Source organism: Falco cherrug, chromosome 13 (genome assembly GCF_023634085.1).
Source record: "Falco cherrug isolate bFalChe1 chromosome 13, bFalChe1.pri, whole genome shotgun sequence".
Classification (NCBI taxonomy): domain Eukaryota; kingdom Metazoa; phylum Chordata; class Aves; order Falconiformes; family Falconidae; genus Falco; species Falco cherrug.
In genome coordinates, this window is record NC_073709.1 from 11,166,228 (window position 1) to 11,180,104 (window position 13,877).

At 44.4% G+C, this 13,877-nt stretch overlaps 1 protein-coding gene across 3 annotated transcripts in view; it reads right to left on the reverse strand.

Moving 5' to 3' along the window:
• AHCTF1 (AT-hook containing transcription factor 1) overlaps positions 1–12,563 on the reverse strand; it is a 41,684-nt gene extending 29,121 nt beyond the window's left edge. Inside the window, exons 1-6 of one of the 3 annotated variants that reach the window (XM_055725665.1) lie at positions 12,456–12,563; positions 7,918–8,044; positions 6,568–6,821; positions 2,228–2,408; positions 1,463–1,670; positions 291–407 (exon numbers count right to left, since the gene is read on the reverse strand). In XM_055725665.1, the coding sequence (XP_055581640.1) occupies positions 291–407; positions 1,463–1,670; positions 2,228–2,408; positions 6,568–6,821; positions 7,918–8,038 (881 nt within the window). In that variant the 5' untranslated portion in view covers positions 8,039–8,044; positions 12,456–12,563. Of the gene's footprint in view, positions 1–290; positions 408–1,462; positions 1,671–2,227; positions 2,409–6,567; positions 6,822–7,917; positions 8,045–11,572; positions 11,594–12,315 lie in introns of those variants that run through there. The other 2 variants (XM_055725666.1, XM_014285381.3) reach the window with 2 other exon arrangements.
• Between the last annotated feature and the right edge of the window lie 1,314 nt (positions 12,564–13,877).

The following is a 13,877-nucleotide window of genomic DNA, read 5'->3' on the forward strand; positions in this document are numbered from 1 at the left end:
TATAAATTATGAAATTTGATTACAAAGCTGCTTTAGAGTCCTCAGTATCATTTTATTAGATCCAGACTGAAGCAGCCATCAAGAAACACCAGGTAGGAACTAGCAGGTTCCTCTTCACGTCTGTTAAAGCCTGTAAAATTTGCATTGTAAGCTTAACACCTTCCATACCTGAGAGAATCTCCTGCACAGCTAAATAAATAAAACAAATATATATGTATCAACTGCATGTGAACTAATATATTTATATAAAAAAAAAAAAAATCAGTGGCTTATGGTAAGTTTTTATTCACCTTTGTTGTGTAGACTGAACAGCCCACAAGTAGCAACAATTGCGAGGATCATTCTCAGGCTCTTGAAAAGTAACAGCATAGACAGGAATCCTTCCTCCTTCAAGCTGAGAGTGGTGCCTACAGGTTTATAAAAAAAACAAACAAAAATCAAAAACAAAAAAAAAAGGAAAAAGGTAAGATTACTGGCCCTAACTCTTTGCAGACGGGTAGAAGCATCTCCTGAGAAAAGAACACCTGACATACTTATCCTCAAAGCAGAGAAGGTCATACTTCCATCTCCAGCAAGGGAGTCCAGGAAGTGACGACTACTTACACAACAGTCAAGAGGTGAGGAAATTACTGTCCTTCATACGCAGTAACCCAGGCTTATATCCTCCTCTGCCTGAGGAGGAGGAAACAAAATCCTTACCTCAGCTGCCAAGCAAAAGATTGTTCCTAGTCTTGTAGCCTACTTCAACATTGAACATAAAATGCAGCGTATCATCTGAACAAATTTAAAGCAGCACCAAATAGTAGTTTCTCGTTTCTTTACTTGGACTACGTAAAGAATTTTTCTTCCAGACTTCTGAACCTTATCTGTAACTTCACAATCTCTTCTTCCCACTTAATTATTCCTCCGCTGTCTATAAAACATCTAATAGTTGCTGGTCAATCACTCCAGATTTGCTTAACTGAATTCCTATCTCAATTTGGTCAAACATTTCAAGTGAGGTTGTTCTTTGACATATTTAAAAAGTGTCTTAATTTTTCTATTACTTCTAAATTACATGTCCCTTATTCTCATCTCCAAGTCTTCCAAGCAAACTTGTACTTCTGAAAGAACAAACTGTCTCAAAAAAAACAGCTCTATCACACCCTAACTATCTGACATAACCCACAGAAGCATACTCTCCAAAATTCCACAATCCACAGGCACTGTGGAAATAATAATAAGGAAATATAATAATTAAAAAAAAAAAAAAAAAAAAAAGGAAAATAATCCCAGCCCACTGGGAGAAGGTGGTCCACTTAATCCACGTATGACTTGACAGTTATTTCAGAAAAAGATCTCTAAACATTCCAGGATTATACTCAAAAGTATTTCAGTCCCTGAAAAAATTCTCTTTAAATTAACATACGTCCTTAAGCCAAAAATTGAGACCCCTACACGCCAAGTGCTAAGGCCTACTTACTCCCTCTTCAAAGTTTTCATATTCCATAGCGACAGGTAGCCATCAGAAAAACCCACAACGAGCTGATTGCTTCTGCTTATGTAGCACAGGGTTGTTATTGCAGTTCCTGAAGGATTTTGAAATTGAAAACAGAGATGCCTCCCTTCTCTGGTCACAGTTTCTCTTCGTTGTGGAACTTCAGCTGGAATTCTAGTGACAACTTCTAGATCTACACACACAAAACCACACAATAAATCCATGTGTTATTCCACTGAGGTTGCATTTTAAACACTGACATGACAGCATGTACAATCTAATTCTACCATCCTAGGAAAAATACTAATGCAACTTGGTTTTTGCTATTTCTATTTTGTACACATATTCAAGAACCTAAGAACTCTCTGATTGGGTAGGGTATTCTTACTTGTATTTCAAAACCAAGTAAAAGTGTAACCTTCATAGACAAATTTTCTTGGCCTCAGTAAATCAGGAGTAAATAGGGTAAATCTGGCAGTTGCACTGACTCAGATGGTAAAATCATTACAACTCACTGGCAAGAATCCTAGTGTCACAGGGATCTTGGTGGCAGAGGGGCATTTATAACATTAGGGAGTATTAAATCACTCCCATTTTTAATCAGTTCAGGACTGTATGATGTCAAACCGCCACCTGTAACCAGCAGTCATCAATGTCTGCATACTTGTATCTTCAAAGTGCGATGCATATGGTTTATTGAAAAGACAATTTTCTTACGTTTAAATTCAAGTTTTAAAACAGCAAGCTTACCTGATGCTTCTAGCTCATTCTGACTGCAAGATAAATCATCCAAACAAAGGTCAACCAGAAGCAGATGACCAACATCTGTAGCCACTGCTGCCACTCCAAAGAGCCATCGCAGACTTGGATGGAGGTGCTGAGTGCTCACACTGGCTCCTCCATGATTAGTTATGGGTTCTATAGCAGTTACCTACAGGAAAACTACAAGTTAATACTTAAGTGGTTTGACGAGTGAAAGAGAAATCACGCAAAAGTGAAGCCAGAATTAGCCCATCAGAAACAAGTAAGTAAATACAGGATCATAAAACTTAAGAACAAAGCATTGTTTCCAATTGTAACAAGGAGGAAAAAAAAATCCCTGTACAAAATCTGTTACTGCCTTTCATTTACTTTATTTCCTGCAGCTATTTAGCTGAATTAACTTCAACTTAAAAATGGTGCATTCTATTATTGCAGCTTACCAATTTCCATTTCCTACTTAGAAATCATTAACTAAGAAAACATAGAAAATCTGTTATATGCAAGAAACTACATCAATATTTACATCAATAAAAAAAAGTTTTAAATGCACACCAGCACTTTTATGAACGTAAAAAAAATTATAAAAGCCAGCCCAAAACAAGGGCAAAACCCAGCAGCTTGTTGGATAAAAAGCTAACTCCAACAAAGGAAGAAGTGCATACTGCTCTTTAACATGTGAAGCAGTCTGCATGCGACTTTATTACAAGGTGAAGACAGACCTTTCAGCACCGGCCACACATCCCAGGGACAATGCTGACTGCTACAGCACAGACAGAAGCACTTGAAGACTCCTGCATTAAAACCATGCAAAAGAGCATAGGCTGCCTTTTAGCCTTCTTACAAAATGCAACACAATGAACAGGAAGCTTTCCATCAATAACAAAGTTTTACACGTAAATAAACCAGTGAGCATCACAAGGTAGTCCATTTTGTTATTTAGCTGGGCTTTTTTTACTCCCAGAGGTGTCCAAAAAATAACCAAATCCATAAGCCCGGAAGTTTTCTCCTCTGCCATATCAAGCCAGGTTGGATGTGGCTTTGAGCAACCTGGTTTAGTGGAAGGTATCCCTGCCCATGGCAAAGGGGTTGGAACTAGATAATCTTTAAGGTCCCTTCCAACCCAAACCATTCTATGACTATACTGACTGGCAGTCTATTATAGAATTTACCTTTCACCTTGGTCACAAGAATTCTAACCTTAAAAGTGCCTATGATAATTTAGACAACTCTATCATGATTCATATTTCCTATAAATTTCTAATCTTCTCTGCTACTCAAAGGACTATCAAAAGTGTTTTGATTATTCAAATTCTTGCTGCCCCAAGTCTTGATGACCGTTATGAGGAAAGCAGAAATACTGTACATATCTTGCAGCAGAAAACGCCAAAGTTCAAGCGTTGCTGCTAAATTCCTTTTCTTTTAATTTTTTTTCATTGTACAACTGGCTCCAAATTAGTATTTTCCATTTTTGCACGGTCTTCGTAAAATGTTTCCCACTCTTAACACTTCAATTTTCCATGCAGAAGCTCCTGAAAATGTGTATTTTTCCACTGCACTATGCACTGACTTTTCATATTCTCCTAGACTACTGCCAACTCATTCTGGGAATGAACAAAGAAAACTTTTCTCAGCTCACTGAATCTGAATGCTACCCTTCTGCCTCATACAAACCAGGAAAATTTGTGAAAACACCGTTGAATAGTTCTGAAACATACAACCATTATACAGCAATTTAATATAATTAATGTTTTTAACTCAGATTTGCTTTTACTAGAACCCAATTCAAATAATACTCCATTAATGTTTTATGTTTTCTGCTGCATTTCACATGTATACCTAGAGGACAATGAGAGATGCTCCCACAAAAAATAAAAATTATGCCAAAATTCTTTCTAAGCTTCTGAGTTTGGTTTTTTTGACTCATTCTTCTGCTCTCTGAATGACTACACATCTATTACACTAAAAGGCAGTCGCACAGTCACTGTAAATACCCTGTATTAACACACTAATGGCTTGACACCTTGGATGTGAATTACTCTAAGTGAGTGTTAACTTGTACAACTTGTTGTCCACAAAAGATATACTAACACAGAAAATAATCCATAAATTAAGGTGCTTATTAAAGCCCTAAGCCAATAACGACAAAAACTACAGAAAATGATGTTAAGAACAGATTCACATTTTACTTTTAAAACTAATCAGTGTGAAAATCAGAGAAACATTCAGGAAGATTAAAAAAACCCCAAGTTATACACTACATAATATGCAAGTATGAATTACAGAATAAATTCAGAACATATGGTGAGTGGCCAAGTGCAAGCTTTATCTACTTGGTTTTGCTTACCCTTACTCTCCCTCTCAACTCATGAGCAATACCCATGTCCTGTCTATGCTGATCTAACTAATCTGACAGCAAAAAGACAGAAAGCAAAATGAAAGCAACAGGCCAAACATGCTTGTAAGCAAGAGTATTCAGGACATAAGAGTAAAAATTCAGATAAGCTTTGGCTTCATTCCAAAATTCATAACCTTCATCACTCAGCCAAGTTCTCCCCCCCAAGGCTTCCTATTTTCTCTTGAACCTTTTCTTTTTTGTGATATAGAAAAACACCCTAATAACTGATGTTTAAAACTACATTCTATGTCAAAACACTTCTGTAAACACAGATTTGATGTGAAATGACTCTTCTTAACCTTCCTTTTCCTATTCCAGCTTACACAGATTTAATAAATAAAACTTAACAAAGTTACGTTATTTTTCACAAATATAATTTACCCATTGATTATACACTTATATCAGCACACAGCTTGTCTTTCTATCTAAAACTCGTAAGATTTATCAAGATGACAGGTAAACTAAGAGTGGAGCACTAACCTGAATCATTTCTTCAGAAATTACCACAATACAAATGCTTTCTACCAGTAATCCCTCTGTAGCATTTCAAAAACAAAAAGCCACCTGCATTCTACCAAGTCAAACCAAATCCCATTACAGAAAGCTGACTAATAAGTAAGCATTTATTTTTTGCAGATTCTAAGATGATAAAAATACAGTGAATCTTGATGTTCTATTAATTTATGCTGATCCTCACTTACATTAAGATAATGAGACTAGGGGACACTACATCATTTGAGTTTATGGGTTATGGAAGACAGGAAAAATTAGTGACATCATACCAGCGTATCCCATCTACACAAACAGAGTATTCAATGAGCAGAGAGATTCAAGGACTGCAGATCGAAAGCCATCCTTTCAACCACCTGTCAGATTAACTTTTTTCCTACCCTAGGTCATGACGAAAATGTGTTCTGCTCAAAAGTCACCTGCTTGCTGTCCTGGTTTCAGCTGGGATGGAGTTAATTATCTTTTAGAAGCTAGTACAGTGCTGTGTTTTGGCTTTGATGTGAGACTTCTAAGTTTCTCAGGACTTGTGAGCAAAAAGGCTGGAGGGGCACAAGGAATTAGGAGAGGGCACAGCCAGGGCAGCTGAGCCAAACTAGCCACAGCAGTATTCCATACCATGGGATGTCAGGCCTGGTATATACACCTGGGGGTTGGCTGGGGAGGGGCAGATCTGCTCAGGGCTGGCTGGGCATCAGCCGCTGGGTGGTGAGCAGTTGCATTGTGCACCACGTATCTTTCTTCCTTTCCCTCTGGATTCTATTCTTTCCCTCCTCCTTTTCATTATAACTGTTATTGTCATAATTATTATTGTTCTTTCATTTTTATTCTATTTCAATTATTAAGTTGTTCTTATCTCAGCTCTTGAGTTTTACATTCCTTTCCAACTCTCCTCCCCATCCCTCTGGGTGAGAGGGGAGTGAGCAAGCGGCTGTGTGGTACTTAGTTACCAGCCAGGGTTAAACCACACCACTTGCTAATCTGAGATTCATGGGAATATGTCCAAGTCATTGACAGCACAACTATAGAAGCTGTAGATATTTTAAAGACAGTATACTGACATAAATCAGCCATTTAGGAAATGTGTGATGTTCCAGACATTTTAAAGAGTGGGGTGTTTTTCACTCTGGCCAAAAAAAATTATTTTTTAATGCCTTTTTGTGGAAGTGGAGAATTACGTAACTATGTATTCTACAATAAAACAACACAACTTGTTTTACTATCAGTAAACTCAAAAGGTAATGGTACCGTTAAGCCCAAGAGCTTACAAGGCTTGGACTGAGTGGACCCTCTGAAGCCACAGGATGTTAATGCAAAACAGGAAAACTACCTCCTACAACAAGATGCTCCAAAGCTTTTCCTGAAACAGGATTATGCGGCACCTAACAATACAAAACCTTCATTCCTCCAATTAAGAGGTACATACCCTTCCTGGAAGAACAACTGCTTTAACCACTCTCGATGTTCCAAGGTCGTACAGACAGAGAACACTTCCCTCTGCTTCTTCCAACCCAACCAGCAGTCCAGTTCTCTTCTGCCAGGAAAACTCCTTTACCGTGCGAACAGTGGGAGGCTGTTCATTTACTCCATTGAAACGATAAGCAGAGAGCCGCTCTCCTGTCACAGAGTTCACTACCTCAAGTTGAGGACCACATGCCAACCACGCCAGGCCATTTCTCCCTGTGAGAGAAAAAGAAAGCTGACCAAAGCGAGTTTTCAACAGAAGACTGAAAACAACTGAACAGTCACTGTTGTTACCCCCTTCCTTCAAGAGAAGTACCTAATAGACAAAGACTGACTTTTAATTCTGGTCTGTTATTTAAAATCACCCACTGAAATCCTTAAACAATACCTCTTAAAAGTAACAACATTCTTATTTTGCAATTTTACTTGTCATTCATGCACTGAAGAATTTCGCTTGTGTGTGATAAAGACTATATATGTTAAGCTAGAGTCTTCATACCCTGGTTCAGCTTGGTATTGACAGAAATCATCAAAATACATACAGGAAACGTTAAGTCTTGCAGCACGCTTCAAGTATAAACCAATTCATTTCTAGTTATTAATTTTACTTTAATTGCCTACTTTGGGCAGGGATTTGGACTTGAACAAGAAATTATCTTGAAACAGGCACTGCATGTGCAAATTTAAACTTTTACATGTGCTGATCACAGAAAGAATTTAACACATTTTATTTCACTGAACTACTTCAAGTTCAAAGGAAGAATTAGCTCAATTACTGCACTTACAGTCAGGCAGATAAATTCTACCTGGTCTTAAGAGAAGCCCAGACAACCAGGAAAGCACCCAGCTCTACTTGCAGATCACCCAGAGAGTCAACTACCTAATCTGCTTAGCCACTTTCAGCAACTCTCACTGGGTACTCATTGGCAGCCTATTAAATACTTTGGAACTATGGCTGCAGTGCTTAACAGTGCTATCCCTCTTCCTTCTGTTTTTATTCAGACTAAGAAATAAGCAGGGGGGGTTGCCTCTGTAACACTGTAGAAGAATTCTTTCTGCACATAACATTATAGTGGTCACAGAGCTTGAGCTGGTACAAGGAAGTACAGCCCAAAACAACACTACTACTTTCTTGAAAGCTGCCTTTTCTTTCTTTAAAAATTGAGGAGGGCTCACTAACGCAGGAAGCTTAAGGAAATTATTTTAATAGCACAAGATTGGTGCAGGTTGTTGTACTATGACCCTGTGTTTCAGGTAAGCTCCTGGGAGTAACAACTTTATACCAAGGCCAAATATAAAGGAAAATGCTCACCTCCAGAAAACTTCCCGCACAGCACAGAATCTAGGGTTATCTCATCTTCCCCAAGAGCCTGAACAGTCACCTCTGGAAACTGCAGTAGACTGCTCGTTACTTGAGCCGTTAGGTCTCGCATTCTTCACTGTAAATAAAGAAAGGAAAAAAAAAAAGGCAAAAAAACTCACATCAACCATAAATATTTTTGAGAGTGACAGAAGTTTCAGCAGTAGACAGTGAAAAAAAAAATCTCCTATACATAGCCTGTAGCCCTTTTCCTTTGAAAAACAATGGCACTCAAGACAGTTTTTGATCTCACAGCAGAGCAAAAAGAGAATCCTTTGCTTTTCTGAGGTCACCAACAAAAAGAGACACAGAGGTATCGACAAGATGAATAACAGGAAAAAAAAAACAATACACTGAGTTCAAGTCTACTCACATAAGTTAGTAAGATGTAACCTGAGAAAAATCATGTTGAAAAGCTTCTCAGTAAGAGGTATAAGTTTCCATTTGTCCTCTCCCTTATTATTTATTGTCAATTGTCTTCTAGTAGATTTCACACATAGTTTACGTCTTGTTCACTTTTTGCATGTTTATTTTGAGCATTAAGGAATACTAAGTTCTTAACCACCCTCATTCTCCAATTCTTCCAGAAAATGTACTGTTGATATTTTCACAGAAGCAGCAATACAGACTTTCATAGCTCATCAATGAGAAAGCAGTTTTCCATACACTTAGGATGCAAGTATTAGACAGCACTTCAAAACATTGGGGTTTTTTCTGTACTTAAATCCTTACATTCCTTATTCCAGTCCCTTCCTTCCTATTACCCGTTCTTTTCACATCTCTGCAGTATTTTACAAAAACATCTAGACCTCTCAGACAGCTTCCACACTTCTGTAGGTGCTCCACAAAGAGTTCATATTTCACTATGTCAAGATAGATGTTTTTGTGGAAAAACTGAAGAGCCGAAGCGATTTACAAGATTGAAGAGGTGCTGAAAAAAGGTGTTCACACACATGGAAATACAAACTGCTTTAAGTAACTATGTTTTGCAAGCTCTATAGGTTATTGAAAAAGCCTCCAGAAGACGAGATCAAACTACTTCGTTCAAACAGCACTGCTTTCCTCATGGTTTCAAAAGGAAGATACTCTACACAGTTCACTATTCCTGGATGTTACACATGCTGATCAACTCAGGCATCAAACAGAACCCTCACCCTATGCTACAAACCAGTACAGCAGCCACTTAAAAGCACACAGACTACTGCATTAAATGCACCATACAGGTTCTCCTGTAAGTAATGTTGTATCCCAGTTTTGTCCAGCGTGCGCTAATAACCTCTTTTCCTTACAGCACAGGAGGTTACAGCGAGTTTTGAAGACTAGGCTATGGGAGCAACACCTAGTTATTAAAGGGAAATGTTTATACATAAATGCAATCTATATGAATTGTTACTACTGTGGAGACAGATTACGCTGTAAAACCTGGGCACTGGAACTACTACAGTTCAAGTCACAAGCGCTCAATTTGTGAACACGTTCCAGTAGCTTCTGCCAGCATGCAAACGAGCATGTGAAACACAGCAAGTATAAGTCAGGGTCCTGCACTAAGCATAAATCAATGTTTTGAAAAATATGTTGCCGATGCAAAGCCAGAATTGCAGAATGCTGCTGCAGCTGGCCAGGCTGACCACTCTGCCAGTGTTCATGACCAGCACCAATCAAGTTCCAAGTGGGACAAGGTATCTGCAGTAGTTTTGTTGTGTTTGCTTTTTGGTACTTGTCATCATTTCAAAGTGACAGCAGGATGAGGTTTTGCACTGCATCCAAAGGCTCCGGAGTAATAAGCCCCACAAACTGACCAGCATTCTGGCTTAGTTTAACTGCAACGATCTCATGAATATGTTTTATGAGTAACCCATCATACCATCTTCTAATATAGACACATTGGGTCGGTGAACAGCACCTTTCACATGTTTCAGTGCGTGCCGGTTGCCGGGCACCACTGGGAAGTGCCTGGCTTTGTCCTCTCTTCCCCCTCCCTTCAGGTATTTATATGCATTGATGAGATTCCCCCTGAGCCTCCTCTTCTCCAGGCTGAACAGTCCCAGCTCTCGCAGCCCTGCCTCAGAGAACTGGTACACCAGCCCCCTCTAACCACCTTTGTGGCCCTTGGCTACACATTCTTCAGTACCTCCATCTCTCTCTTTTGAGAGCAGGGAGCCTAGACCTGCACAGAACACTCCAGGTGTGGCCTCACCACTGCCATTCAAGGAAGGATCACCTCCCTCCACCTGCTGGCAAGGCTCCTCACACAGCCCACCATACCATCAGCCACCTTCACCACACAGGCACACTGCTGGCTAGCGGTCAACGTGTCCACCAGGATGCCCAGTCTTTTCTGTCCAGCTGCTTTCCGGAAGCTGGGCAGCCCCTGCATATACTGGTGCACAGGGCTGATCCTTCCCAGGTGCAGGACCCATCACTTCCCCTTGCTGAACTGCACAAGGGTCCTGTCAGCCCATTTCTCTAGCCTGTTGAAGACTCTCTGGATGGCAGCATGAGCCACTCTTCCTGCTCCTGCATCATCTGTCAGCTTGCTGAGGGTACACTCTGCCCCATCATCCAGATCATTAATGAAAACACTGAACGATCAACACACACACCCCCCCAAAAGCAGCCTATTTTAAAATGTTCAGCTGGTCAATCCGGCTTGAAGGGAGAACACTGTCTATGCCAACAGGAAACTAATCCAGAAAAGTAGATTGTTTTCCAGCAGGTTAGAGAGCTAAACTGGCTTGCAGAGAGAACCAGCAAGCATAAAAGCTGGCACAAGGAAGGAGACAGGACAACGCATTGGGAAGAAGGAGAGGGCACTCGTCTGTCTCCATTTTGTGGCAGCGAGCCGTTACGTTAGCTCATACATGCATGAAACTACACACTCAGTTTGCAAGGAGAGCTAAAAAACCCTTACTTTTACAGTTGTTAACACTTCATTACCAGCATACCACACCGATAGGCCACAAACTCCAAAGACGATCCAAATCACTGGAAATCATCAAGCAGGGTCACCTATAGCTGGCTGCCCAGGAACACATCCAGGCGGCTTTGGAATATCTAAGTCTGGAACGGTCTTTCACACACATAGCAGCCTGATGTGCTGAGCTGCAAAAACATTTGTGACACATGCACCAGGCCCCAGGGTTTTGGTGGCTCTCTCCTACCCATTTAAGTATTCTCTCCACCACGCAAGCAAAACCATACCACACCAGCAAAGGCTCATCACTGTTATTTCTCCAAAACTACACCCGCCAGCTTACTAGGTAGAAAACACAAAATTAATAGAAGTCCGATGAAGTTCATTTCACTGACTCAGAAAAGCAAATCCCAGGCAAATCAATGCAGGAAAACTGCAACTGATGCAGTAAGCAAATGAGGAGCTGTCCTCAGCAGAACAGGGGCCGGCACTGTGTGCCCAAGCGCATGTGACAGCAGACAGCCCAGACCCACACCGCCAGCCCGGCTGCCGGGCCCAAGGCATCACCTGAACCGCCACACACAGCCGGCACCCCCAAAGGCCTTCGGCACCCCCAACGGCATCAAGCCCCTACATTACCCATAATTTGGCCAAACCTGATCAGGAAGCAATTACTAGACCCGAATGACTCACCACGCTGCTTTCTACCGGCAGAAGTTCCAGACCTGGAATCACAGATTATTACGGGAGAAAGCAGGCGCTTTTGTGTAAGTCAGCAACTTTGCTGCCTGCCGCACGCCTCATGCAAAGGGCAAGAGACCCCGCACTAGCTGCGCGGGGGTGCTGCAGCGCTCCGCGCCCCGGCCGCCCCCAGCCCCCCGCCCGCCGCCGCCGGCCCGGGCAACGAGAAACGGCACCGGAGGGGAGGGGAGGGGAGGGGAGGGGGGGGGGGGGGGGCACTGTTAGAAAAAAAGGCCAGAGAACCCCGCCAAGCAGGGCCGGCCGGCCGGGAGGGAGCGCTCCCGGCGGCGGCCGCCGCAGCTCCCACGCCCCCCGGCCCTTGACGACCGCCTCCCGGCCGCGGAGCCTCGCACGGCGCCGTCGCCCCCCATGTGCGCTGCCCAGGCCGCGCGGCCGGCCGCCCCGCCGCGGCCGGGCCACGTGTGGCGGGGCACGGCGCCGCAGCCCCGGGGGTCACTTACATAAGGGGCCGGGCGACGCGGCCGGGCCCGCCCAGGGCCCCCGCCGGGCCCGCGCTGCGCCAACGGCGGCGGTGCCGGCCTAGCCGCCTCGGGAGCGCCCGGTGCCTGCCGGCGCGGCGGAGGGCGCCCGGGCGGGCGGGCCGCGATCAGCCGCCGCCGTCTCCGCCGCCTGCCCCCCGCGCCGCCGCCTCCCCGCCGCCCGCCCGTCCCTGCCCCGTTTTCCCCCGTACGTGCCGATGAGGGCGGCGACATCTCCCGCAGCGACTACAGCGGCCTCCGCCTGCCCGCGGCTGCGCTGCCGCCACACGCACTGCTCCCTGCGGCCGGGCCGGGCCGAGCCGAGCCGTTCCCCTCCCCCCACCCGCGGCACCCACCTCGCTCGCTCACCCGCCGTGCGCGGGGGGCGGGGCGGGGCACAGTTCTCGCGAGAGCTGCCGCCGCCACCGCGGGAATTTTCAAATTGGCGGGACAGGGCCGCGGCCGGCGGCTGGCGCTGGACTACGCGTCCCAGCGCGCCGCGCGGCGCCACCGCCTTCCGGTGCGGGCCGGGCTCGCGCGGTGCACGCCGGGAGCTGTAGTTCCTTGCCGGCGGGGTGCGGGGCCGGCCCCGTTCTGGCTCGGGCCCCAGCGTCCGCGCCGGGCGGCCTGGGATGAGGGTGGCAGCAGAGCCCACGGTGCCCTCCCACCCACGGCAAAACCACCCGGCGTGCAGAACCAGCTCTGGGCCCACCGCACCCGGCCTGCCCCGGGGGAACCAGCGCAGTGGGGAGCGGCCCTCTCAGGCCGGCTCCAGCCCGTGCGGGGTCCCTGGCACCGCGGGAACTGCCTGGCCTCCTTGTGCCAGCGCAGCCTACGCGTGTCCCGCTGATCGCCGGAGCCCCCTGCCCTCCCTGGGGCACATGGGTCTCGAAGGAGCCTGGCCTTCCCCAGGCGTGAGGCCACGCTGGCAGGAGCCACATCCCTCCCCCGGCACCTCACCCCTAGCAAGCTTAGCCTGGAAGCCACCCTCCTCACTAGTCGTCTGCAGGCTTCGTTTGTGGCATTTTTCACACCTCATTACCGACTCTTGCCAGTGCAGCTGTTTCAGGAACAACTAGCAATTTGGCAGTGGCAGTGAAAACACGGAAGATGCAACCGTGTTTGGTGTGAGGTGTCTGTCAAGGCAGTGGTTCTGTATTAACGTCCTTCAGCACTCCAAATGGAGTGTATGCCAGCAGCATTTGATCGTAAAATACACTAAGTGCCAATGAGAAGAGGTCTTTGAACATTCTACAAATGTACATATTTCCAGGCGTGCTTGATTCGTGGTCTCTATTGCAGTTGTTCCTATGTGCTGCGAAGGTCTAAACAGCAAGGACACAGAAACATAGCTAGACTTTAATGAAATAATGCTGGCAACTAAAAATACTTATAATAGGTTAGCTCTAGATGGTAGATAAAATTTCAGACTAAAAATATACCCAGTGTGGCAGCATAAATAAGCATTTCTTTGCCAACAGAGACCATGACTATCACACGCATTCACCACTGAAGAGAGGGCAGCTGAAGGCACTTACCTGTACAAAAACATTCTTTACAACTGTCATGATCATAGTTCTTTGTGTCGATTTGCGAAACTGAGTTGTGACCAACACAAAGGACCTGTCACCATCACCTTGGCAAGGTGCTTACCCTTTCAGGTTTTGCCTCTTGTGGGTAGAACATCAACAACGTTAGGAGAAAGAAGTATCGCTGTGCTTGTGAATCACTGTTCGTTGAAACCTAGTTCATTACTTTTGATGTTCTGGATGTTTCAG